This window comes from Chelonia mydas, chromosome 1 (assembly GCF_015237465.2).
Source record: "Chelonia mydas isolate rCheMyd1 chromosome 1, rCheMyd1.pri.v2, whole genome shotgun sequence".
Lineage (NCBI taxonomy): Eukaryota > Metazoa > Chordata > Testudines > Cheloniidae > Chelonia > Chelonia mydas.
Window position 1 is genome coordinate 336,523,175 of NC_057849.1, and position 27,303 is coordinate 336,550,477.

Genomic DNA, 27,303 nt, shown 5'->3' on the forward strand with positions numbered 1-27,303 from the left:
CCATCTGAAAACTAAGGATGAAAGCATTGCTCTATCTCACCGGGGTGTTGTGAGGCTAAATACATTAAAGACTGGAAAGTGCGCAGATACCCAGGAATGGGGGCCAGATAAGTACTTACAACAGACAGAACAGGGGAATATATAAAAGCCCCTTCCAGCTGACCTCAAGATACTTTATTAGACCATCTGTTTTGGACCTAGAGATCTTTGATCTGATGGTGGCAATTCTGTCCCCTCAAAATAAACCAGACTGTGATCTCTAAGGGAATTTAATTTTATTACTGACGTGAATTTTCTGCTGGTGAAAGATGCAGCTGGAATGCAGAACAGAAGCAGCATGGACTTCCTCATACTGCCTCTCTGTTGTGTCTCAAACCCTGACCTGGGGTAACCATCTCTGGTGCAGAAAGGGGACTCAGGTTTCCATGACTCACGCTAGTCTTTGCCCTCACTGCTGAGACGGCCAACAAAGGGCCTACTGTAACAATGCGGGAGGCGTGGGAGGTAGAAATTTGCCCATTAGGAAATGGACTCCCCCCTAGAGCTGGTTGAAATTTGTCATTCAATATAAATAAAGACGTTTTTATCAAAGGGAAAGTTTCACAGAAATCATTTTGAGTTTCCATTGCTCAGGTTTTCTTTAATGCAACTTGTGTTTTTTGACGATCATTTTATCTGTGGTTTTGAGGGGTTTATTTCCTCTGCCAATTTTCACTTATCCTAGGCCTAGTCTACACATAAATGATGTATCGCTTTAACTCAGGGGCGGGCAAACTTTTTGGCCTGAGGGCCACATCAGGTTTCTGAAATTATATGGAGCGCTGGTTAGGGAAGGCTGTGCCTCCCCAAACAGCCAGGCGTGGCCTGGCCCCCATCCCCTACCTGCCCCCCCTGCTTCTTGCGCCCTAACGGCCCTCCCGGGACTCCTGCCCCATCCAACCCCCCATGTTCCCTGTCCCCTGACGGCTCCCCCAGGATCCCTGCCCCATCCATCCCTCCCTGACCCCTGACTGCCCCTGGAACTCCTGCCCCTGACTGCCCCCCACAGCCCCATCCAACTCCCCCTCTCCTTCCTGACTGCCCCCCCGGGACCCCTACCCCCATTCAACCCCGCTGTTCCTGCCCTCTGACCGCCCCGACCCCTATCCACATCCCCGTCCCCTGACCACCACCCCGAACTCCCCTGCCCTCTATCCAACCCCCCCTGCTCCCTGCCCCCTTACCGCGCTGCCTGGAGCTCTGGTGGCTGTCGGCGCAGCCAGCCACACCACCACACAGCACAGAGCACCAGGTCAGGCCACGGCTCTGCAGCTGCGCTGCTCAGCAAGAGCTCGCCGCCCCGCCACCCAGAGCATTGCGCCCGTGGCACCGTGAGCTGAGGCTGCCGGGGAGGGGGAGCAGCGGGGGAGGGGCCGGGGGCGAGCCTCCCGGGCCAAGAGCTCAGGGGCCGGGCAGGCGGGTCCCGTGGGTCGGATGTGGCCCGTGGGCCGTAGTTTGCCCACCTCTGCTTTAACTACACTGTTATAGTTAAAGTGGTACAACCCATTTCGCCCAGTGTGCATGTTGCTATCCTTGGATGAAGGTGTTCGTATTGGTATCGCTTTTTTTCATATGGGAAGGGGAATAAGCTAGACTGGTATCAGGCTCCTTTATAGTGGTACAACAGCATCCATACTCTGGATTGTGCAGGTATAGCTGTATCGGTTAAAAAAGATCACACTCCTCATTGACATAGTTATACTGGTAAAAACCTGTGTGCAGACCAGGCCCATGTCACTTGGGTCCTGATCCTGCAAGTGTGCATAAGCCTGATTCTTATTTACACTAAAACCCCTTTACACCACTCTGGCAGTGTGAGGGGGTCTTAAGATGGGAATTTACACTCAGTTTAAGGCCTGGAGCAGTGTAAAAGAGCCTTAGGGCTTGTCTACACACCGCCGCAGTGTGGATTACGAGGGTGTGAATTGCAGAGTGCACTAACTTCAGGTTTCAGAGTAGCAGCCGTGTTAGTCTGTATTCGCAAAAAGAAAAGGAGGACTTGTGGCACCTTAGAGACTAACCAATTTATTTGAGCATAAACTTTCGTGAGCTACAGCTCACTTCATCGGATTCACTTCATCACTTCCCTATGTAGCCCTTGCTGGCACACACTAAAAGGTACCCACTACACCTTAACATAGCCCTGTTTGAAACGGGACTACATCAACGCAAACTAAGTTCCTTTTCGTTCACACCAACACGGTCTACATGGAGCAGTTCAAGCACAATGCGTTCACATGCTCTCCAATATGCAGCCCTGTCGTCTGCCCTGCAGCACTGTGGAGATAAGCTGTTAGTGTAAATGAGCCTCAGAGCCAGATGCCTGTCAACTTTATACACCAGGAGTATTCCCATTTAACTCAATGGGACCTTTCACAGGCATGACATTAAACCTGGCCCCAATCCTGCAAACACGTATCCACATGCTTCACTTTGGTCCCATGAGCAATCTTATTGACGTTAATGGGATTACGCATGGTCGCAAAGTTAAGCACATTCGTAAGTGTTTGCAGGATTGGGGCCAGGTGGCTTTTCCCCCCTCCAAAATAAAAATAAAATGTTCATTTTTTTGAAAACTTTAAATTTTTAAATCAAAAAGTCTTTTGATAAGCTTTTGATATAAAACTCATTCCACAGAAAACTTTTAAAAATCCATCTATTTCAATAACTGACAGAACGAAATGATCAGCAATATAGTCACCAAAAAGAAAAGAAAAGAAATAAAAGAAACTTTTTTGACAAGTTCTACTGATCCACCAAGTACTTTTCACGTACAGCACTGAGCAACGATCACCTGTGATTGGTTTCCCATTGACCTAACCTGGAACCGGTAGCCAATCAGCAGGGCTGGAAGAGACCATACCACATTACCAATTCCTGAGCCCTAGCTTTTCCTGGACATTTTGGCGCCAATTCTGCAATCAGGTTTCACCTGGGCACACCCCTCCTCTGCATGGAGCTCCTTTGAAGTCAAAGGGACTTTTCACATGCATGAAGTTAAATGTGTGTAGTGTTCTGATTAATTATTTGTACTGCGGTTGCTCCTGGGGACTCCAGTCAGGTCCTGGCCCCATGTGCCAAGCGCTGTAACAAACAAAGAGTTCTTGCCCAAAGCAGCACCCACCAGGCTCATGCATGCATGGATCCGCCCGAGTACCCCTGATTGCAGAATTGTGGCCTTTGTAATGGAATAGAACATCAGTCATTTGCTTCAAAATATTTTTCTTTTCAGTCCTCTCTCTCTCTCTCTCTCTTCACCTTCTCTCCTCCCCGTTTCTAAATTTTATGGTTACTGTACCTGGTACCTGCCATTTCTAGTCATGGGCTTTGACAGAAATCCATCGAGCTCCAGGTCAAACAAGTTCTCCAGATCCTAAAGGAGACACAGGGAAACAGTAAAGTGTTCACCTCACGGCAGATTTCACTTTCAGAGCTCTCTGTTTCAGAACTGGCAACACACTCATTGAAGATATGATAACAGAACAGATGCAGGAAACAAATCCATAGCATTTGCCCATAACTTCAGCGTTTGTTGTAGATAGATTTTAGTTTGTCATCTTGGGGCTTGATTCATCCCTCCAGTTTTGTGCTAGTGTGAATTTAGTTCCTGCTAGGCGCAAGTGGGGAGCTGAGAGGAATTACGATTCTGCGTGTCACAGTTCCTTCCCAGGGCAACAGATCTATAGCCACTCCCCTTGCACAGTGATGAATCTCCAGGCTCCATCTACCCCATTATTTAGTATGATCACTCTTGGCCTCCACATGGGGCTATTACTTCTGAAGCAAGGACATATCTCAGGGGGCCTGAAATATCCATAAAGTACAGTAGGCAGATTTACAACACAGTGGGCCCAATCCTGGCCTCCAGTGTGGACTGACACAGATTCTGTCCTCATTTACACCAGGGTCCAGAGTAACGCCATTGAAGCCAGTGAAGTTATTCTGGTTTTACATCAGTGTCACTGAGAGCAAAATTTGGCTCCTTGACATTAGAAGGAGCTACTCCAGATTTACACAAGCAAGAAGGAAATAGGCCTAGTATTTTGTACCCAATACAGAACAATCAGGATAAACAATCTCATCATGTCATTAAAAACATTGTACCACAAAAGAGAAAACATATCAATCTAACTAATTATTATTAACATTGGAGAGGGACACTAAACATCAGAGAGCTTCAGACCATCCCTGCCTCCTGCACCATAATGTTTCAAATGTGCCCAATAAATAATAGAGTTTGGGTGAGAACTGTAACAATCGGACCCGGATCTGAACTCCCCCGAGAATCTGAAAGCATTTGGGTCCAGAGATTTAGTTCAGCTCAGGTCAAGAATTATGACTTTATTTAGAAATGTATTAAGGAACTGCTCATTGGCCCTGGTCCATTAACATCAACGGGAGTGTGATAGAAGGCGGCGGATAGAAAACAGGCCTGATTCTGCAGTCCCTAATATGTCTATTATTAAGCACCGACACTGTGCTCCGCTGTATATAAGACACACATTCCCTCTCTGGAGGAGCATACATTTTAAGGCCTCGACTCTGCAATCAGACCTGTGCAGGCAAAGATCTTAGCCCATGTGAAACCTCCCAAAGCTGGAGAGGATCTGTGCTGCTACACTGAGCCAGTTTCAGGATCGGGGCCTGCAAGACAGGCAAAGCTCAGACGAGAACGGGAATTCTGCCTGAGTAAGGCATACAGGGTCTAGCCAATAGCTACCCCTAATTTAATATAGGCATATTAAAGAGCAATACTGGGAATGGAAGACAAGAAGCTGTTATCCGGACGATACATGATTATAGCAGAAGGAAAAAGAAATTAAGAGGTAGCAGCAAAACTATTAAGAGAAGCAACAGACCTGATCCTGCGCTCATCAGTAGGCGCTCGGATATTGACTTCAGCGAGTGTAACAGGATCAGACCCCCTGTGGAATTACTTACATCTGGGATTTCGTCGATGACGAGATCAAAACTTCGTATTTCAGAAACAACGAATAAAAGCAGAAAGCAAATCAGCTGCTTCATTGTCTCCCTGCTTGCTTCCCAAGAGCTGCTTGCATAGGGGCTGGATAGCGGATCTCTTCTTCTCTGAGCCAAGTTCAAGGAAAAGACTGGAACTTATGCAGTATTTTGAACAAAATTTTGAAATTCTGACTTTGTTCAGGCCCCAGGTAAATATTTACCCTGTAACGCAACCCAGAGCTGAGGGGGCATGGGCGAGGGTTGTGCAAATATGGGTCACGCTGCCATACCCCTGATAACGGCTCAGCACCGGATAGGCTCCATTCTTACCTTTGGATATTCCTGGAGGGTTTAACTAATATGTTGCTAGATGCAGGTTTTGGAGAATTGAAAATGGGAAAGATCAAAGTGAAAGCTGACTCGAAATAAATCTGTTTACGGTAAACAAGGCAATAGCCAGTTCTCAAAGATACTGATGGAATAATACTCTGCCCGTCTATGAGGATTCCCAAACCACTTCACAGTGAAGGGCAGGTATCATGGGGCTTGATTCTGAGTTTCACTAATGCCCCTACACTCTAATCTGGCAATGGAAAGGGGCCAGGTTAGGGCCATATTTTTAAAGGTATTTACGCACCTCAAGGTGCAGATAGACAGCTAGTGGGGTTTTCAAAAGTACCTAAAATCAATGGGAGTTAGGCACCTAGGTGCTTTTGAAAATTCCCCAGGCTTCTATCTGCATCTTGAGGCACCTAAATACTTTTAAAAATCAGTCCTGAGTTGCTTTCTTCCAGGCCCACATTTGGTCTAAGAGCAGGAATGGAGGCATCTGAAATGCATGTGAAGAATTATCGGGGTGTACAGCCCTCACCCTTTCACATGCAAACACTGCTCCTCGTACAGGACCTATCTGGCTGAAGCAGGGGATGGAACAGACCCAGCATATGAACAGGGCCCATGCACGTCATGTATTGTAGACACCACATCTACTTGCCGGAGGGCCCTGTACTGGGCATTGTGGGATAGAGGTGCAGCACTCCCACAGGCCCTGCAGTGCTTCCCTAACATACTCTGTGAGTGCTCTGGGCACCAGAAACAGCAGGACTGGTACAGATGTAATGAGCACAGGGGGTGCTGTGGGGGCATTATGTATCATGATTACACTCCCCTTTTCCCTGTGTAGCCCATGTGAGGGTGTGTTACAGGCTCATGCCAATCCACAATGGATATGAGCTGTTATAGCCTCCTTAACTGACTGTTCAGTTCATGCTTTTTGCACTAGAGCTCCCCAGTTCAGTCCCTGGGGTCTGCCAAAATAATAGCCATCACACCTGCAGCTCTGCTCAACTCTCTGCTGAAGCACAGGCCCGATGTTCCGTCCTTTCCAGGCCTCTCCCCAACCCCAAAATACTTAATTACACAGCTAAACCTCAGAGCTGTGGGCTGCAAACCCCTGAATGTTCGTAGTAATGGCAGCTGCCAGCCATCCTGAGAAAGAAAGCTCCACCTGGCTTCTTAGTGAATAAATATTTAATACACACACAAACGTTGACAGACAGCATTCAGAAAATTTCTGAATAACTTCTTAAACAAAACTATTGGACATTAAACTGGTTTTTGTTCCTTCCACCGACTTCCCAGCTTTGTTGCTATTACATAATTCAGTGCAAAGTTTCAACACTTTTATATTTTAGGACACACAGACAGACATATTGCACTCTGATCTGCTTAACAATGATTTCTCAGTCTCTTTAGTGTGGCCTAAAAAATAAGCATGTATGTCCCCTGGATCCTCCAAAGCCTGAAGAGCATAGTTGTCTCTGAACTGCCCTCCAAACATGTCCACAAGCAACAGTCCAAAGATCCTTGCAGCTAACAGCAGCTGGCTGTCAGGAGGGAGGGATAGTTCGATGGTTTGAATATCAGCCTGCTAAACCCAGGCTTGTGAGTTCAATCCTTGAGGGGGCCATTTAGGGGTCTGGGGTGAAAAAATTGGGGATTGGTCCTGCTTTGAGGGGGATTTAGGTGACCTTCTGAGGTCCCTTCCAACCCTGATATTCTATGATTTCCAGTGCCCGGACTAAGAAACAACTGTCTTTTGGGTTTCTAGCAAACTAAGGAATCCATGGCCTGTATCCGAAGTGGTAGAGTATCAGGATACAACAGACACGTCAATTGCTTCTGCATCAGTCACCCACTAACTCCACAGAGCTGTCTTCAACTTCCATATTTAGAACCTTTTCTCCCTGAGCTTTGAACAACTCAGCTCTCAGACTCCTTGCTGTGAAATGGAGCCCCCTCCAGGCTCACAGCTTGGGCTGTCACCCCAGGGTAGGTGGGGGCTCCAGCTGTGAGTCCCATGTGGCTGTCAGTGCCCCACACTCAGCTGTCAGTTCCCCACAATGCTCCACTTCAGTCCGTGCAAGTGCTCCTGGTGAGGACACACACCATTGGAAGAAGGAGGGTAGTGTGGACACCAACGTCAATTGAATTACTGTGGGGGCTATAGATTGACCTAAATTAAGTTGACCTAATATTGTAGTGTAGACAAGCCCTAAGAGAAGTGAAAAAACAGTAAGGTGAGTTGATGTGACCCTGCATGGCTGCAGGCCCCCTATATAGTGAGGAATAGGAACCCTAGTGGAAACAAGAGTTGGGGGAAAAGTTTTGGTCAAAACTTTTTTTCAGATAAAAATGCACATTTGGCAACACAAACATTTTGTGACTTCATGTCACTTTCACCTAATTGTTTAGGAAAAAACCACTCAGAAATAATCAAAATGTTTCATTTCAACATTTGCAGAATAAAATGGTTTGATTTTTTAGTTTGAAACAAAGTTTTCTTTCAAAATTTCCTTTAATTGTAGTTTAAAAATTCCAAAAACCATTTAGAAATGGTCAAAATCCAAATGAAACATTTTGATTCTGTCAAAATGTTTTGTTCAGCCTGAACCAATTTTTTGCGTTTACTTTTAAAAATTGCCAACAAACAGAAAAATCTGTTATTCAGACAGCTCTAGTGTAGACAAGGCTCTGTTAGCTTCCTGCATTTTGACCACCATGCCACCCACAGTTTGGACTGGAGTTATGGATGTTCAGAGTTAGGGATGATCTAAGAAAATCAGGCAAATGTCATTCTAAGTGACCTGTCTCAGGTTGCACAGAAAGGCAGTCAGAGATGCCAGATCAGACTCTAACCCCTAACTGTTGTGTGTTTGAAAACTGGTTTGGAATTGTAAGCTGTCATGTTAATTTGTAAGGGATTTCCTGATTCTGCTTGCAGGCTAGGGGGTTCTGCAGGGAAGCAGGAGATCTGGGCCAAGCAGCTACAGCAGTCACTCTGCAGCCAGATGGCCTAGAACAAGGCAGGGAGAGTTGTACATCTCTGCTTTAGAGAACTGTCTAGTTTGTCTCTCTGTTGTGGGGTTCTTAGGTGTTATTCTGGATTCTCAGAAATAAAGTAGTGTTACATTGTAACCTTCCAGCAAGGGCATTTTATGTTTTTATCTAATTTCTCTGTGTGTATGCCCTGAACTTGTAAACTAAGGCCTGGTCTATACACAGCTTTGTATGGGTATAACTATTTCAGCTAGGGCTGTGATTTCTTACCAATATAATTATACCTACACAAGCTTTAGTAAGGACACACTTGTACTGGTACAAAAGTGTAGCTTATTTCCCTTCCTGTATGAAAATAAACTATACCAGCATAATCACCGGGATAATTGCATCCACACCTGGGGCACTGTGCTGCTTGAATTATACTGGGGCAGTTAAAGTGATACAACTCTTATGTGTAGACAAGACCCTGGTCCTGTAAGCTTGTTCAGCCGGTTTCTTTGAAAACTCAGGGAGGCCCTCTGCATAAATCACCATTTAACAGTGTGCAGCATTGGGGCCTAAAGGATTTTACTTTAAAAACTGACTTCCTGCCTTTCTGTGTTTTACTTTTCTGCCTGTATAAGGCGTTCCCCCCCCGAAACCATTGTGGGTTAATTCTTATGTGGAAATACCAAACCCATGTGATGTGTAACCACTAGATGGCATGAACTGCTCAAAGATCATTTCCAAAAGAGCCTGGAAATGCTCAGACAAACAGAGCCCAGGGCACTCCGGGAATCTCCATCACTGGAGATTTTTAAGAGCAGGTTAGACAAACACTTGTCAGGGATGGTCTAATATTTAGTCCCGCCATGAGTGCAGGGGACTGGAGTAGGTGACCTCTGGAGGTCCCTTCCAGTCCTATGAGTCTATGAATGTATTAAACAGAGCTAGATAAACTTTCCAGTGGTGAGAAAAATCTCATAATATACGTAGTTGCTAATTAGATTGTACAAGTCACTACTAAATACTAGCCCTGCTCACCCTCCCTGGGTAAGATTGCAAGACACACGCCATTCTAGGGGCTAAATTCTATCAGCAAATGCTCATGGACAGCTCCTGGTGAAGTCAATGTGCGTCACGGGTTGTCACAGGATGACTAGCACCTTTAAGAGGTAGTGGGGCCAGCCCCACCTGTGCCTTGCTCAGCTCCCTAAGTGGGGAAAGTTATTGCAGCCACAGGCAGGTAGGTCATATAACTAAATCGGTCCCAGGCCTAGTGATGACAGAGAAGCCTGTGATGACAGTGATGACAGAGAGCCAGGGAGGAGACAGTGAGTGGATCATTTGAAAGAAGCTTGCCTGCCGAGGGGGTGAGGAGAGGATTAAAAGGATTAAAAGGGGCCAGCTCTGACACTGGCCAAGAAGGAGAGCAGTGAGACTCCTGACCTACGTGGGGAAGCCTATGAGAAGTATCTTAGGCTGTGCCTGCACTGCAGACCGTTTGCCGCGGTGTTTTGCTACGCACTACAGTGAAAAACCGGCTGCTTCCCTTCTGTGGTGTGTAGCTACGCATGTCAGTGAAAGGCTCTGGCAAGGCGGGGGAAAGCTGTGGGGAAAGTCTCCAGCTGCAGGGAGCTGCCAGAGCCTTTCTCCACTGCCAGAGTCTTTCTCTGCTGCTGGAGCCTTTCCCTGCAGTGGAATAGAGAGCCATGTAGGGGACTTACCCACAGGGTTCAGGTGTAATTTGACTCACCTAAGCAGTGCCTCACTGTCTACATCGCCATTTATACCATGCTAGGAGGGTGTGTAGTGTATGTATTCTATACACCACCAGAAGGAGTGTGCAGTGCATAGGCGCCAATTCTGTAGGTGCTCCAGCCCCGGAGCACTCATGGGAAAAAACCAGTGGGTCCTCAGCACCCACCATCAGCCCCACTGATCAGCGACTCCCCCTCCCTCGCAGCGCCTCCTGCCCACCATGTATCAGCTGTTTAGTGCTGTGCAGGAGGTGCTGGGGGGGGAGGGGAAGGAGTGAGAGCAGGATGCGCTCAGGGGCGGGGGTGGAATGGGGGCTGGGAGAGGCGGGATGGGGATGGAGCAGGGATGGGAAGAGGCCGGGTGGGGATGGGGCTTTGGGGGAAGGGTGGAGTTGGGGCGGGGTGGGGCTCCAGCACCCCCAGGGAAAGTGGAACATCGGCGCGTATGGTGCAGTGTAGACGTACCCTTACAGAGGCCCTAGAAGGAGGGCTGTAGCATTCCTGGCTCAGGGAGGGGGAATCTACCTGAATTAGCACACGAGGACGGTTGTGAGAACTTTGAATCAAGGGGAAACAAGGGGTGGACTTGAGAGGCTAATCGTTAATAGAGAAGCTGTCAGAGACTTAGTAAATGAGACCCCTTTCCAGGGAGAATCTCATTTTAAAGTATTCTGGCCTGGGAGTGACATCCTACAAGAGTCAGACAGGGGAGCAGAGAGCAGCACACCTGCAGGGCTACGCCATGGCACAAGGCGGGCACCCTACGAGATGGTTGCCTGGCACACTGGTGCTTATATCAGGGCAGACTCTTGCTATAAACACATTATCTTGGCTTGCAGCTGCCTTGAAATCTTCAAGATATCTTTTTTGAAAGGGGTGCTGATGGGTAATTAGGAATTATTTTGCTCACTACAAACGTAAGGCATGATATGAAATGTCCACATTTCCCGTTGTAACCTGTATTTATCTCACAAGGATTTGAAAGGATACAGGAAAGAATGGAATGCCTCCGTAGGCCAGCACAAACCTGTTACTTAACTGACTATAGCACAGACATTCCCACTGCCGCAAAATGGGGAGGAACTTCAAAGCCTCCTGATGTGCAACTAAATACATTGCAGTGGCTTCCAAATTCCCATCTTCTGCACAGCCACCCTTAAGTGAACTGCAGTAGGATATGCAGTGGCGAGGCGAATAACAGGGGCTGCGTTTTCAGCCTGCGATGGCTTGATGTATAGCATTGTGGCCCAGTATGGATTGAAGGAGGGCACGTACTGCAACCCAAATAAAACAAAGACCTGAAAGTTTATAGTCCCACAGTTCTGGGTTGTAAAGCACAAAGAGAAAGCAATTCAGGGCATCCATCAGAAATTATTAATCATTCTAATTCTAATAACAATACCCAGAGTAGGTCATACTTTCCACAGTATGCATCCGATGAAGTGAGCTGTAGCTCACGAAAGCTTATGCTCAGATAAATTGGTTAGTCTCTAAGGTGCCACAAGTACTCCTTTTCTTTTTGCGAATACAGACTAACACGGCTGTTACTCTGAAACCAAAGTAGGTCAGAAACATTCAGATGAAACATTTTTTCACTGGAGTTTCCTGATTTGTTGAAATTGGAGTGTTCTGTGGGGATGGTTCAATTTCAGCATATATTCAACAGACCTGGCCTCCCACACAGGTTTCAAAACCTGACTGGTTTCCTGCCAGCTCACCCACCCGGTTCCTTAACAGCCCAGCTGCCAGACTGTCTCAGAGAACCCCAGGGCCTCCAGGATCCATGACTCCAAGACAGCCAGCCAGGGAAGGTGTCATGGTGCAAGGGGTCCCTTTTCATTCTGAATCGGAATGGAGGCAAATTTTGAAATATCGAAATCCTTCAGAAAATGGAATTATCTTTTTCCTCCCAGTGACAATAATAGTAACAAAGAACTACTTAAATTTCCTATAATCATTTTTAGGAACATAGGCATTGCCAGACTGGATCAGACCTAAAGTCCATATAGTCCAATATCTGGTCTTCAGCAGCGGCCATATCCAATGCATCATAGGGGATTGGCTTAATCCCAGAAGCATGAGGTTTAATATTATTTTTAATATTAAAAATATCCAATTAATATCCAATTTTTAAAATCCTATTTAATCATGATAACTCTAGATGTTCTATAGATATTCAAATGTCCAATCCCGCTATGAATCTTGCTACTTTCTAGGCCCCAATGATTTCATGTGCCAATGAGTTCCACACTCTAATTATGTGTTGTGTGAAAAAAATATTTCCTTTTCTCAGTTTTGAATTTGAATTCTGGAAATTCCTTTCCATGAAAAAACTTGGTGGTTTTGAATTTTGCCCCTATTTGGGACAAAAGTTTTTTCAAAAATGAGACGTTTTTCACAGGAGGAGGATTTCCATTTTCCAGCCAGCGCTAATCAGATTTCCCCCATGAACTCTGACCACTGTCTATACAAATAAGTACAGTACTTAATATGGCTCCCACCACTGTAGCATCTGGGAACCTCACAATCATGAATGAATTTAAATTGATAACCCACCCCTGTGTTATACTTTATCACTGTCCCCAGCTGACAAATGGAGAATTGCGGTACGATGCAGATTAAATTACTCATCCAAAGGGTGTGTCTACCCTGCAAGCCGGGGTGTGATTGCCCCTCAGATGGATATGCCTGAGTTCACTTTGATCTAGTTAGCTTGCATAATGGAGTAGTGAAACCACAGCAGCCCGGACTATACAAGCCCACCCGGAGCCCTGGAAAATGACTCATGCAGCTAGCTCATGCTGACCCCAGTGCAGCTGTTGCTTCACCATTCCAGTACCTGAGCTAGCTAGATTAAAACCAGTAGGAGTATGTCTACATGAGCTGCACTCACATACTGTGATGGCAGTGTAGACAAACCCTTAATCACAGAGGAAGGCTGTAGTAAAGCAGGGGCTAATCCAGATCGCTGGAGTTCCAGGTAATCACTTAACCACTGCCATTCTTCCTCTCTTTATACATGCGCATGAGTGATATGCTGTCCTTTGTCTGCATATGCAGGTTCTACTAACCGCATTGGAGACTGTTTGGGATTCACAGGCTGCAATGCACTTTGGGGTTCTTGTGCATGAAAAGTGCTGTCTAAATAATCCAAGGCATTACTTACCATAGACTGCCCGCCCCAACATTTATTTAGCCAGCAGAGTGAAAATCAGGGCCCCCCGTTCGGCCTGTGGGTTTGCCTGCCTGTGTAACTGAAGGCGGAGTATGGCTCAGTGCGCGTGTCTGTATGTAAACACAGACAGTTTCATTGAAATAATGCGATCCCTCCTGGATCAGGGAGCGCAGAGGCTTAGTTGTCAGGTCATGCCTTTGCAGAACATTTCTGTTCATACTGGCCACGGACATGCTATGCAATATAGTGCAGCAAGCCCCCACCCACAGAACTCCTGCTGATTTTGCCACGGGTCCCGTAACGGAAGACAGCACCCAACCTGTCTAATGTGAGTAAGTAAGCACGCCTGAATAATTGCTTATCTCCACCTTGGATGACATCCCAAGCTGGATGCCAAGCACGTTGGCCTCTAGAAAGAGAACAGCATGTTAGAGGGCGGAGGGAAATGTACTCAGCTATGATCCCCTGCCTCGCGTTCGAACATCAGCCCCACTTTGAGCTTGAACAGCAGATATTGGTGTCATTTAGTGACAGCCTTGGGTGCCTTAGCTGAGGACGTGAATACAGACCTAATCACATTAGACATAGTTATATTCTTTCTGGCTTATTGTCTTCAATCTGTTGGTTACGCTCCCCCAGCCATCCACCCTTTGGGCCTGATCCTCTGCTCCTTTACCCAGCTGTAAATCAAGAGTAAATCCAGTGACGCACCATTGTGCTTTCTCCCAGGCTGCCCCTCAGGCTTGGGAGGAGCTCTCCGGAAACAAAGTTGGCCATCTTCAAACTTTCCTTTGCTGTGAGGCCTGCAAGTAGCTTGACTGTGGTTATGCATCTGGCGTGCTGAGACCACTGCTGTCATGCTGACAGTACTGTCTCATTGCTTCCTCGTGCTCCCTCACCTATTGTCTCTTGTCCTATATTTAAATAGTAACCCTCTTTTTGTTCTGTGTTGTACAGTGCCTAGCCCAGTGGGTCCCGGTCCGTGACAAGGGCTCCAAGGTGCTACCACAAGACAAATACATAAAAATAACAACAAAGTCAAGAAAGACACAGAGGTGTGACACCAGTGCAGTGGGGCACTATGTGTGCGGGGGGCTAACAGTGCCTGATTTGGATCTCACGCACACTGCTCTTACACCAGTGTACCTCATCTGACTTTTGTGGCGTTACTCCTCATTTACACTGATGTAAGCGAGTTCAGCATCAGGCCTCTCAGGCACAACTTACACCTTCCTTTTTGGCCTTGCCGGTGTGGGAGCTACCCCAGTGTAGACTCAACTAGGGCTGAGTTTAGCCCTGCACTGCAGAGCCTGGTGCAGGGATGGCTGGAGATGGACGGCACCTCCCCAGACTTCGATGCACAATGCACCCACCACTCCTGTCACTGGCAGGGGTCAGAAGGGAGGTCTAGTTGCTGGACCGACTCAGGAGCTGTCGGTTTAATTTCCAGCTCAGCCACAGACTCCCTATAGCTTAATCTGCCTTGTGCCTCAGTTCCCCATCTGTGAAATGAGGATAATACTTTCCTATCTCACAGGGGCGTTGTGAGGATACCGCCCGTAATGGCTGCGAGATGCTCAGGTACTAAGTGACAAGGGCCATGTGTGTACACAGATAAAAAGGTAGGCACAAAACCAGACTTCTTATAGGTTTTTCCTGAAGATGCACCAGCTATTCCCATGCTGCCATATAATGTCTCTGCATCCTGCTCAGGTCCGCTCTGTACTCGGGAGAGTTTTCTTAGGTCACTTGCGTGATTGTGATCTGATTTTCTGGAGGTGTTGAGTGATGGCAGTCCCCATAGATGTCCATGGCAGTTTTCCTGGATGCACAGAAAATCCTATATATAGCGCAAGTCAATCAATCCCTCTCATCTTGTGGATGCAACAGGGCGCTGTTACACTGCAGTTATGTGCTGACTGAAACCACTCGAGGGCAGTCCCTTAGCAGGAAGGATGGCCTTGTCATTAAAGCACTGGAGTGGGCCTCTGAATAGCTGGGTTTAATTCCCACCGCTGCCACGAGCTTCCTATGTGACCTTGGGCAAGCCACTTAATCTCTCTGCCTCCATTCCCCATCTGTAAAATGGGGACAGTAACGCTTCCTTTCTCCCACTGCTTGTCTATTTTGGTTGTAAGATCTTTGGGGCATGAGCTGTCTCTTACTATGTGTATTTACGTGTCCAGCTCTCAGCGCAGCAGGGGCCTACATCGCATCTGGGATCTGTAAGTGCTACTGGAATATAAATAAATCTTCCCCCAAGGTGATAACTCCTGGGCTAAATAAACGCTAGGGCTGAAGGTTTTAAAATCTGGTTGAAGGGAATAATGCCCCGTCCTAGCCAGCTGGCACCACTGACTCTGCACAGAATGTTTCAGACAGCTGAGAGGTGTGTCCGCTCACAGCACTCGCTCCCGCAGGGCTCGGGCTCTGCTGAGGCTGAGATCAACTGGGGTTTTAAAGCAACATGATTTTGGACAGGATGGGACGGGGAGGGGCTCTTTGCCACTGGCACAGGAGAAGAGTCGTGAGGTTGGAAGATGGAAGGGGGAGCAGGGCTCTTGTCACTGGGGAAGATTCAGAATAGCTGGCAGGGGACAGCAGAGCTCTTGATGTTGGCCAGGGCTCGGGGAGAGGAGTCTAGAATTTCTCAGTGCAGGTGCTGACAGGGAATGAGGCCGTTCCAGGGGCTTGATGCATGTTCTGCAGACCAGTGCAGATTCTGGCCAGTGCAGAGCCACTGGAAGGCCTCCTGTGGCAGGTGTCCAGCAGCCCTGGGAGGTGATGGGAGAACAGTAGCTCCTACATACCTATCAGGTTCCCTGGGACGGGGGACTGGAGTAACTGGAGTAGGGTGAGGTGCAGCACTTCTGACTGCTCAGGCCATCTCCTGGGTGGCGGTGTTGGAGAAGAGCCTGGAGCTACCAGGGTATGACCTGGGCTGGGGATTGGGGAACTCACCAGTGCGTGGCCTACAGAGTCAGACCCAGGGCTTCAGGCACTTCTTTTACTCTTTGGTAAAGCGATAGCAAGGAATTCCCAGCCCTGGCTGCGAGCCTGGAAAAGGGGCTGGTCCAGAGATGGGGAGGAGGAGGGGAGGCGGGGGAGAGAGACTCCCGTCAGCTTCTCCTGCAGACTCTCCATCCCAGCCTGCTGCAAGAAGCAGCCCCAACACTGAGAGGGCTTTTCTTCCATCTGGGGTCGGGGGGGGATCCCCTGGCTGCCCCTTTAACCATGATTTTTCTGCTGTGGCTCTGCTGGGGAGTCTCACTCACCTCTGGGCAGCAGGACTCGGAGCTCCTAGCTAGGTATCTGGAAGAGAGGTTGATGGTGGATTCTAACTTTCCCAACCATGTAAGTTTTAAAGCAATGATTATTTTGTAACATCCAGGGTTGTGTATCTGAGTCATACCAAATGAGTTGCCTAAAGGTTTAATTTAAAGTAATCCACCTAGGAGTCCTGTGTATCTGTGTCCACCAAGGGCAATCAGGTGAGAGCAGCTCCCAGCACCTTTGCCAGAAGACCCAGGTTACAAGGCAGATGCTGACTATAAGAAAGATTTCCCTAACTTCTCTCCCATTTGTTATAAAAAACAAAGAAAGGTATGTGATTTCTGTGTTGAAATTCTGTTTCCCTCGGAATTCCCTGGGTGTTTTCCAACCTTCCTGCCCTACTGTCTCTAATTTGTCCTGCCTGTTTTGTTATTGATCTAAAGATGGATTGAAAGAACTGTGTGGCTGGGATCTGGTTCTCTTGTTCACACTCAGGAGCATCATGTAGTTCCACAGGCAAATAATTGTGTGGTAGATTAACCCAGCTATGTTCATTAATGTTCCCATCCCCAGATTACTTGTGGTTTATATTACTGCCACATGTGTATATGGCACTGTGTAAAACCATAAGAAATGGAGAGTAAGATACCAATAGCAACAAATATTTATGCAGTTTCCCCTTCCTTTTATGTTAGAGTTGATGTCGTTAGTTCACGCAAAACTACAGGGTGTGTGTTTGTGTCTTAGCTCCCAATTGCCTTAAATCCCCAATGCAAGTCACCTTTACCGCTTCTCATTACCTCAAACGCTTGTCTCCTAAAGCCTCAGGCGTATTCCTTGTGAGACTGGAGCATGTCGCACACACATATATTGGACCTATCTCACCCCACTGTCAGATCTCCCAGGTAGAGAGCTCTGGCGAAGGTTAGTTACTGGCTTGGAGAATTTACGGGGGAAGTCGGTGCTGGGGGAAGTGGCGATCAGTGAGTCAGTCACTGACACTGAGCCAGTAATGAACATGGGGGTAGGGGGCACTGTGCTGCTGGTGTATCATCTGCCCCTGGATGAGGGAGATAAAGCTGAGGTTCTGGCCGGCTGTGCTAATTAAAGATCCGACGGCACAGTTTGCAAGAATAAGGGAGTTAACCCCAGTGTCCTGGTCAAATTCCAAGTTGAGTAATTCTGACAGTCTGAACGTTGGATACAGCCTTTTTTCCCGGAAACTTTTGTGCAGCGTTGCTGCTTGCCGCGGAGTAGTTGCTTTTCTGACCCACGCTAGACGAAGGGATCTCCATGCACTGTTAGTATTTCAGCTGATAAAGTGCTTTATAACCCTTTGTGATGAAAGAGGCGATATAGGGGCGAGAAAGGATTATGCCACTGGGTTATGGGGTGGCTTATGGTTACTTTTCTTTTTGTGGGGGAAATTTTTCCATGACTTGTGAGGGACAGTTGCAGGTGGGAGGAAGGATGGTCCAGGGTTAGGTTCCCTGGCTTTAATCCCTTGTTCCCCTACAGACTTCCAGTGTGGCCTTGGGCAAGTCACTTAGCCTCTGTAAAATGGGAATAATAGCACTTCCCTACCTCACAGGGGTGTAGTGAGGATCAATACATTAAAGGCTGTGAGGTACTACTGTAAATGGGGGGCCAGAAAAGTACCATGGATGCATAGAGGAAACTTACTTCTGAAAAGTCCCATTAGCAACTGTGATTTGTTTGTGAAATGCCCCAAAGGAGAGATGAGAAGCCATGCAAAAGTCTAGAGCGGTGTGTCAGGCTGAATATTGTATCGTGCTTCTATTTAGTGAATGACGATGCAAACCACTGAAAACACTGAGTAGGGGAAAGCTGCATTCCCTGCTAGGGAGTTACTGAACTTTGAAGCCAGTTTAAGGGGGTGGGGGTAGATGTTCCCCTGGGTCCACTTTCCTTCCCTTTGCCCTCCTGCAGACACCTCCCCCGCCCCCTCCAGAAATTAATCCCTAAAGTCCTAATCTGGCAAACTCTTAAAACACGTGCTGAACTGTGCACTCGTGAGTGGCCCATCGGGGTCGCTCTCCTGGGGATAGTTAAGCACATGCACAGATCTTGGCAAGTTCACGGCCTTCCTAACTAATGTGGATTTTATCCACAGATCCAGATCGGAAGATGAATTTTAAAAATTCCTATGTCTCTGAAGTGAAGCAAACAGGGACATAGTCCGGGTGGGTAAAGTTAATCATTTCCCAGCTTCAGGGCTATTTTCAGTCCTGGGGAGAAATAGACTTTTGTGACCATTTGGAATGATGTCACTTAAGAAAAGGGTAATCAAATCTCATGTTTCAGGGAGTAAACTAATGACTGCAGGAGGGTCGGGGGCTGGAGGATATCCCAGCCCTCATTTCTCGCACAACATGCTCTGTGACCCTCCTTCTGTGAAGGGACCACTGCTTAAAGGCAGAACACTGGAGCAGCTGGTCTGATCTGGTAGGACAAATCTGACAATTTCGACATCCCTAGATTGATTTCTGTCACGAGAAAGGTTTTTGTCTGGTTCAAAACTACCTCTTGTTCCCCAGCACATGAAGAGGAAGTGAAAGAAATAGCGGGCGTGACCATGACATAAACACAGGATGCTCTAAGAAAGGAGGAAGGGACTCTATAGTTACTACAGTAGATCAAAGAGGCAGGCTGGCTTCTAACTATTCAGCTGCTTTCCTGGTTATGTTGTCTCTGCTATTCTGGGTAGTTCTGATTTACTTTCACAGCAGATAAATAGGGAGAAAGTCACCCAAGGGCTGCATGACTGAGATTCTTCTGACTTGAGGCAGGATGTATTGGCTGCATAGGTGGCATGTAATGGAGGCTGGGGGAGGCTAAGCCTCCCCAAACATTGTGCCACTGTGGCAGGGATGAGGGGAGGCAGTGGCGGATTACTGTATGGGCCCATGGGGCCTGTGCCCAGGGGCCCTGGCCAATTTGGGGCCCCTGGAAAAATCTCTCCCCTGCCAAGGCCCCAGAAAAGAGCTAGCGGGGGCCTTGGAGGGAAGAGGCGGAGTGGGGACAGACCAGGGGCGGGGCCATGGGTGGAATGGGGCGGGGCTGTGGGGGGAAGGGGCGGAATGGGGTGGGGCCATAGGTGGGGTGGTGGCCATGGGGTGGTACCATGGTCCCGCTGGGGCTGAGAGCTGGACCCTGGCTGGGGCTGAACTCTCAGCCCGCCTCCATGGGCCTGACTGAGCTCTCAGCCCCCCGCTCCCTGCCCCAGCCAGGGCCATGGGGGCGGGGCTGAAAGCAGCGAGTGGGGTGTGGCCTCGGCCAGAAGAGGTGGGCAGACAGCTAGCCTTCCCAAGAAGAAGCTTCACTTGCTGCCCATGATTGGCTGTGTGTTATTAGCCTGCTGCACTGGGCGGAATTTCGCCCCCAAACAGCATCTCGCCACTTCCATGAAATCACAGGAATTTTGGCTGAGACTGAATTCCTCTCTGTACCTACAGAATAGGTTCAGCCTGCCAAGCAGCAATGTGTGCTTCTCCTGCTGATGTCACTCATCTCTGACCTGGAGGGGCTATCTCTTGATAGATCTCTTAGTGATAGTTTAGTCTCCCCAGCCCATTCAGTGCTTGGCTCTTCTACTAAGATTGCCAGCAAGGCTATCAGTTCGTATCTATTGCCTCAGTGATGATTTTTCTGGTATGGGACAACTGTTCACTGGGTGCTGGAATAATACCACTAGACTCATTCCAAGTGTGCATCTCAAAGGTTATTAGATGATAGCAGCTTTGGGTCACTACTAGGATGTGTTGGATTTGAACCAACTCTTCAGAGATAGAAGATTTTATCTGACTATCGATAGGAACATAAGGATTGCTCTGCTGTATGAGAACAATGGTCCATCTAGTCTAATATCCTGTTTTTGAATGTGATTAGTACCAGATACCTCAGAGGTAAGGGCTAGAAATCCCGCAGTAGGAAGTTATGGGATAACCTGCATACATGGAAAGTTTCTTCCTGACCCACATCAGATAGAGGTGGTCTTATGCCCTGAAGCATGAGGGTTTATATCCCTTCCAAAACTTTCTTTTTGACTTAAGTCTCCTGAGTGCCCCACTTTCCCGTATATTACCATTTAGCAAGATGTTGGTCAAAGCAATGGATGAGAAAAGAGTAAAAGTTCTAACACTGGAGACTGTTTCACTTCTCCCCAGTGCTCTTTTTAGCTTTCCAACAGTTGATGTAAACAGAAGTAAATTTTTTCTCTTTGGCAAGAAAATCTGTTATGTTAGTGTCAAATATCAAGGGTAAAAAGTGTCATTGCACTCCTTTTCTGTCTCGAGTTTCACCAGCATTTTAATAAACAGAGTGATTTCTTTGCATTAAGGCTATCCTGGTACTAAGTGATTTTGGGACTTGCTTTGAAGACATCGAGACACCACATCTGCACTGCTATCCTTAAACCAATGGAGAGGGACTGCCACTTTGCTAGTGAAGGATGTATTTTTATGGATTTTTTTCTCCCCTGTAGATTCTAATTTGGGACTTACACAGCATACAGCCGAGCCAGCGAAGCTGTTGCAGCTGGTGGAGACTGATACAATGGATGCGATTGTGCTGGAGCTGCGGCTGGCACTTTGTTTCACAATCAGCCTGATGGCTGGTTTTAAAAAGCCTTGCTCCATCGCTTACTAGGCAACGATAGCTTCCCAGTGACAGGTGTTAATGTTGATAAAACTTAGCCATAGAGCGGGTTTTCAGGTGATGTAAATCAACATAGCTCCATTCAAACTGATGGTACTATGCCAGCTGAGAACCTAACACTCTATGTGGCTTTAGGCTACTCAAATAACTGCTCCATGCCTCAGTTTCCCCAGCTGTGATCTGGGTACAATAATAAGCACATAATTACCCATGGCCCTTGTGTGTCAGTACACAGTTCCTCCACCCCCGCACCCCCGGCATGTAACGTGCTGCTTTGAAAAGCACTCGGCGACACCGTGCCTGGGAAAACCAAATTCCATTCCACAGCTTTGATCTGTGGGTCTGTTCCAATTTTTTTTTTTTAAGTTTAATCTTAACAAAAGGGTCGCTTAACCCTGGCTGCGTGAAAACAATTGCACTAACCAATGTCTGGATCAACTCCACTGCATTTTTTTTAAACAACTGACAAATCTTCCTTTCATGAACTTGAAAGGGGCAAGGCACGAGTTACAATATTTACTTAACCCTTTGCAGGTGGCGCGCAGAGTCCCAAGACAGGGCCGATTTCTGCAGAGGCTGGTATGTATCCTGTAAATTCCTGTCATTTATCCACACAGCAGGTACCGCATGAGTAGTGGCAATTGAAGCATGTCCCAACACTGCCCCTCAATCTTCTTCTACCTGTATCTGTAGAAACAAGGATGAACATTGCTTAGTCTGAGTCCAGCTGGGATCCAGCCTCTCTGCTGTGCCATCCAGCCAACTAGTCAATCATTGGTAAATATGGTGGTGGTGGCGGCGATGTGGCCACTTATCCACTGAGCCTGGGAGTAACACGTCTCACATACTGTAGGCCACTGACTAGCCATCAGATGGCAACAGCTGTCAATCACTATGATCCTCAGCCAGGTTTGAACCAGCGGCATAGAGGGGAATGGGTCTGTATCCCTGGAATGACCCAGTCTTGTTTCTTACTTTTAATAAGAATTAGACACTAGGTCAAGTTGTTTTGATCCAAGCAACCACCGCCAGTGAAAACGCAGGCGTATATTTATGGCTCTCTTCATACTTCCCAGCACTTGAGGTAAGCAGGAATAAAATCCTCTGTTTGGCAAGTTTCAGAGAGGCAGCCGTGTTACTCTGTATCAGCAGAAAGAACGAGGAGCACCTTAGAGACGAACAAATTTATTTGAGCATAAGCTTTCGTGGGCTACAGCCCACTTCATCAGATGCATGTATTTTCCACTGCATGCATCTGATGAAGTGGGCTTTAGCCCATGAAGCTTATGTCCAAATAAATTTGTTAGTCTCTAAGGTGCCACAAGTCCTCCTCAATCTTTTCTCTCACGACAGAGAAATGCCTTGAAAAAACAGCGCCTCACCCTGCGAAATAGCAGCGCTCTCATCCGCTCCCTCTGAGTGCACCCGCGTTTGTTTTTAAAAAGGAATCGTTTCCTGAATGTCTCTCCTCATCTTCCTAAGGGGCTTTAATAACAAGGAGTGGAGAAAACAAAACAGGGAGTGCACATGGACACAGCTATAGGTCAGAATTTCATGCAGTAAGAAGTTGTGCAAGAACTCTAGGGAATGCAGAAGATTTTCAGAAAGGAACTTGGGCTGAACGCCAGCCCAGAGCCTAGCCACCTGGTTTGAAACTACCTCAGCACCTCTCTGCTACTGTTCACACAAAGAGCAACATGCTGCTTGCAGGTCTGGGTGGATGAGTCAGCAGTTTCTCCTCTCCAGCTGGAGGGAGAGAGCTGTGTGTCTGTGTCTGTCTCTCCGACCATCTGTTCAGCAGGATAGGGGTTGCTGATTTTGGTTACACATATTCCTGGAGGTTTCATGCCTTGACATAATCTTTAATTAAAGATTAATCTTTAATTCCTGGAGACACCAGGACAATCCTGGAGGGTTGGCAACCCTACAGCAGGGACCCCTACCATCAGAAGGGGGAAAACCTTGAATGCAGGTTTCCCTTTGTGGTTGACCTGAGACCTGCGGCTGTTCCAAGTTATAAGCGGTAGCCCCCCTGCCCTCAATAGCGTTTGAAGGCATTTGAGGCTTCAGATGAATCCAGGTGAAACTCAGTGGTTTTGACTCAGATTTGCTGCTGCGTTTGGGGAAGGTTTTGAAGCTGACCTTCAAAGAGAAAGTCAGGACGGCGATGCGAGCCCAGGAGGTTCGAAACTAAAGAAGATGCTGCACCTTGTGTGGCTCTAAATTATAACAGTTCCCCTCGCTACTCTTTACTTCCGCTTCTGATTGGCCATCCGATTCCTTATTGGAGTCACTTGCCATCCCAATAATAGCCAGTTAAATATTCAGAACATCATGGGCGGCGCGTGACTCCCGCATTTGGGGAGGCTCGGCCTAAGCGTTGTGGCCCTACCCCCTGCTGTGCCCTGAGGCCCGCCCCCTGCTCTGCCCCCATTTGGCCTCCTCCCCCACAGGCACCGCCCACACTCCCACCCCACTCTGCCCCAGCTCCAGCTCCCACTCGGCCCCCTGCCGCGAGGGGCCCCCCACCTGCTGCTCGTGCCTCTCTGCTCCCTCCCCCAAAGGGGTCCCCCTGCTGGCTACGCGTGCCTCTCTGCCCCCTCCCTCTAGGGGCCCCCTGCCGCTCATGACTCTCTACCTCTCAGGGGGCGAAGAGGTGCGAGCAGCGGGCGGGGGAAGGGGGGGTCGCATGGGAAATAGTGGACAAGCGCGAGAGCCGGGTGGGGGGGGGCGTCATGGGGGAGAAGCATGAGAGGTGGGTGGCAGGGGTCCACAGGGGAAGAAGCAAAGCATGGCAGAGTGAGGGCAGGGCCACGGGGGAAGCATGGGAGCAGGCCGCCGGGGCATGGTGTATGTGGGGCTACGGCCTGGACGCCATTTTGGAGGCGGCACTCCAGGGGAGGCTGAGCCTCCCCGGCCTATTATACCCGCCACCCATGCAGAACATCGAATGAAAGGACCCACAGAGAACTAGTTGAATTTAGAAATGGGCCTGAACCAAAACTCCAGATTAGAATTTCCCTCACCTGGCACTTTAGGGGAATGAGATTCTAAGGCCCCGTCTATATTAGGCAAATTCACATTGATGTAACTACTTCCATGCATTTACACCAGTGCAACACTTAATGCAGATGCCCTGAGCCACTGCTAAGCAAGGGGTTGGGGGGAGGGATAGCTCAGTAGTTTGAGCATTGGCCTGCCAAACCCAGGATTGTGAGTTCAATCCTTGAGGGGGCCATTTAGGGATTGGGGGCAAAAATTGAGGATTGGTCCTGCTTTGAGCAGGGGGTTGGACAAGATGATCTCCTGAGGTCCCTTCCAACCCTGATATTCTATTCTATGATGGTTACACGGATGCAGCGTAAATCAGAACTTTGCCAGACCTGGATTCTTGCAGGTGCTCCCTTCCTTTATAATGATCAAGTCTGGAGTGTTCCAAAGTCAGCCCAAAACGGAGTGCCTGCTTCTGACACCTGCACTTCCCCCCTTCTCATATGGACCAGTCTTTTGCTCTGAGAATAGGCCTTTTCATTTCAATGAGACCATGATCACAGAAAGGGATTGCTCATCAGAAGAATGGCAGAAAAGGGACCTACATTTGCTAGTCCACTCAGGTGCATCTGTGGGTTTATTTATGTGATAGCGTTATCTCTTTGGCAGCCTTCCAATGTTGAAGGATCAGCCTTTTACTGATCAAGCCAACATGATGCAGAAATTTTTCTCGTTGGTTACTTAGAGTAGTTACATTAAGCTTAGGTCTTCCAAATATAAAACGTCTTGGATTTATGGGGATACTGCTGTCCAAGTGCGTATTAGCCCTGAGAAGCACTTCGTCCGAGGACTTGCGCATAAAAGTACATTCCCAAGATGCATAATTTGGCAATCAGCTCTCGACTGCTCCAATTCCTATTTCATCCAAGCTGGATGGGGTCCAGAGTGTTCTAAAAAGGACATTTTGCTAGATGAGCCTCAGCCGTGTGCATGTTTTCTATTAAGGCTGTTCCATCTATCATTTGAGAGCTATAGAGCAGATCCTCGACTCAAGTAAATCTGCCTAACTCCACTGAATTCAGTTGAGCTATGCTTGGTTCACACCCGCTGAGGATCTGGCCGTATACATTTTAAGACTTGGTTGCATGCATCCTTACTTGGCTCCAGTGAGAATTTGGCAGCATAGTGTCATGGCTACTGAGGAGGCCTTACATAAAATTTCCACAAGCTAACAAGGAGATTTGTCTAGGACCGCGGTTCTCAATCTTTCCCAGCCCATGACCCCATGTCCCGCCTGGACAAAGTTTTGGGAATCTCCTCCTATCTGGCCGTAAAGAAAGAGAAGGTGGTTATAATCCTCAGAAACCCATTTAGGGGGGAGGGATAGCTCAATGGTTTGAGCATTGGCCTGCTAAACCCAGGGTTGTGAGTTCAATCCGTGAGGGGGCCATTTAGGGATCAGGGCAATAATTGGGGATTGGTCCTGCTTTGAACAGGGGGTTGGACTAGATGACCTCCTGAGGTCCCTTCCAACCCTGATATTCTATGATTCATTCCTGACCCCCATGTTGAGAACCCATGATCTAGGACGTGCCCAGATTTCACAAGTACTTTTCATAGCATATGTCTCGGCTCGCTCACACTGGCACTGGGCAGAATGAATGTGGATTGTGCCCTTGACAGGGCATAGGGAGGTACTGTGCCCTTTGTGTAACCTTTCCCCACTGATCCAAAGCCTTGATGAAAAACCCCACCCTGCCTAGTGTTCACAAATGGGCTCTAACACTCTTCATCTTACAAACTTTTATGAGGCTGTTTGTTTTCACCTCATATTAAATCCTTGTGTGCCGCAAAGAAATGCCACAGGGGCGGGTTGTTTGGCTTTTAAAATAGACGGTAATGAGTAACTGTTCAATTCCTACAGGAGACCAGGCCGCGGATGGCTGAATTCACAGTCAAATCCACAATCATTTCCCGCTATGCCTTCACCACCGTTTCGTGCACCATGGTGAACAGCGGGTTTGAGGCCAAGGAAGGCACCTTTGAGATGCAGATCCCAGCTGCAGCCTTTATCTCCAACTTCACCATGTACGTGGTGCTTTTGTTTCTCCATGAGTTTCTGCCCCTTCTTGTCTTGCTGCGGGATGAGAGGGTGTGTGGTGACTTTTGCTCCCCCTCCTCTGGCCCTGCTGGGCGCAGGCTGGGCCATGAGTCCAACAGCATTGGAGGGATGCCGATACCCCAGAAGAGCAGGGCCCCACTAATGTATTTGATTCCCTCATAATGAAGGCCTGCTGGTAGGTCTGGTTCCGACAAGCATCCCCGAATTAGAACCTCATCTCTGGAGCCTGCCAGAGTGACTGGAAATCTCAGGAGAACAGGCTTTCTTGGAGAGTTTAACAGGGTGGTTTGCCCTATGGCTGGAGAGCTTGGGGCTAAGCCAGCCCTAGAGACAGGATGAGCCACACTTGCCAGGTGCTCCCAGGATAAAAAAAAAAAGAAGAGCGGGAAGTTGCAGTAAAGGGAGGAAGCCCAGGAAAGTGTTCTGGGGTTTGTAGGTACTGCCCGGTGCAAGAAGGCTCCTGCAGTGCCCGGAGTCAGCAGGGGAAAAAAGAAAGCTGAAGAAGCAGGAGAGAGTGGGAGAAAGCCGTCCAGGCAGGGGGGCCTGGGCCAGACCCTGTCTAAGTAGGGCAGTGGCTGTAAAGGCCAGCAGGGATGAAGACTGTAAATTTGAGTTTTGTGTTATTTTGGGTTGATCAAGACACGGAACTGCTTGGGGCCTAGAGCGCCTGTTTTGTATCAGAGAGCTAACTATATGGGACCCCTTGTGGGGATTGTTTGAATCACCTTTGAAATGTGAGTTCTTAAAGGGCCTTGAAGAGGGGGACCAGGCAGGGTGCCACAGAATGACCTTTGCCTAGTGGGGCACTTCGGAGGCTGCCTGTGTTACTGGGAGACTTCAGGTACTTCCAGGTGGGCTGCATGAGAAAAGGCCTGTTCCACTGCTGGATTACCACCCATGGGGTATTCTAAGGAATATTTATTCACTGGTATCCAATGTCCTAAGACCCATTCCTAGTAAGAAGCATTTAATTAGATCTGTAA

At 48.0% G+C, this 27,303-nt stretch overlaps 2 protein-coding genes across 2 annotated transcripts in view; one reads left to right on the forward strand and one right to left on the reverse strand.

Annotated features, from left to right (window-relative positions):
- The window catches only part of ITIH2 (inter-alpha-trypsin inhibitor heavy chain 2), a 40,782-nt gene extending 35,618 nt beyond the window's left edge, over positions 1–5,164 (reverse strand). The window contains exons 1-2 of the mRNA XM_027818960.3: positions 4,981–5,164; positions 3,338–3,412 (exon numbers count right to left, since the gene is read on the reverse strand). Of these exons, the coding sequence (XP_027674761.2) occupies positions 3,338–3,412; positions 4,981–5,064 (159 nt within the window). The 5' untranslated portion in view covers positions 5,065–5,164. The remainder of the gene's footprint in view (positions 1–3,337; positions 3,413–4,980) is intronic.
- A 10,656-nt stretch (positions 5,165–15,820) lies between these two features.
- Positions 15,821–27,303, forward strand: part of ITIH5 (inter-alpha-trypsin inhibitor heavy chain 5) — a 62,785-nt gene continuing 51,302 nt past the window's right edge. Inside the window, exons 1-3 of the mRNA XM_037889343.2 lie at positions 15,821–16,611; positions 21,742–21,786; positions 26,123–26,286. Of these exons, the coding sequence (XP_037745271.1) occupies positions 16,492–16,611; positions 21,742–21,786; positions 26,123–26,286 (329 nt within the window). The 5' untranslated portion in view covers positions 15,821–16,491. The remainder of the gene's footprint in view (positions 16,612–21,741; positions 21,787–26,122; positions 26,287–27,303) is intronic.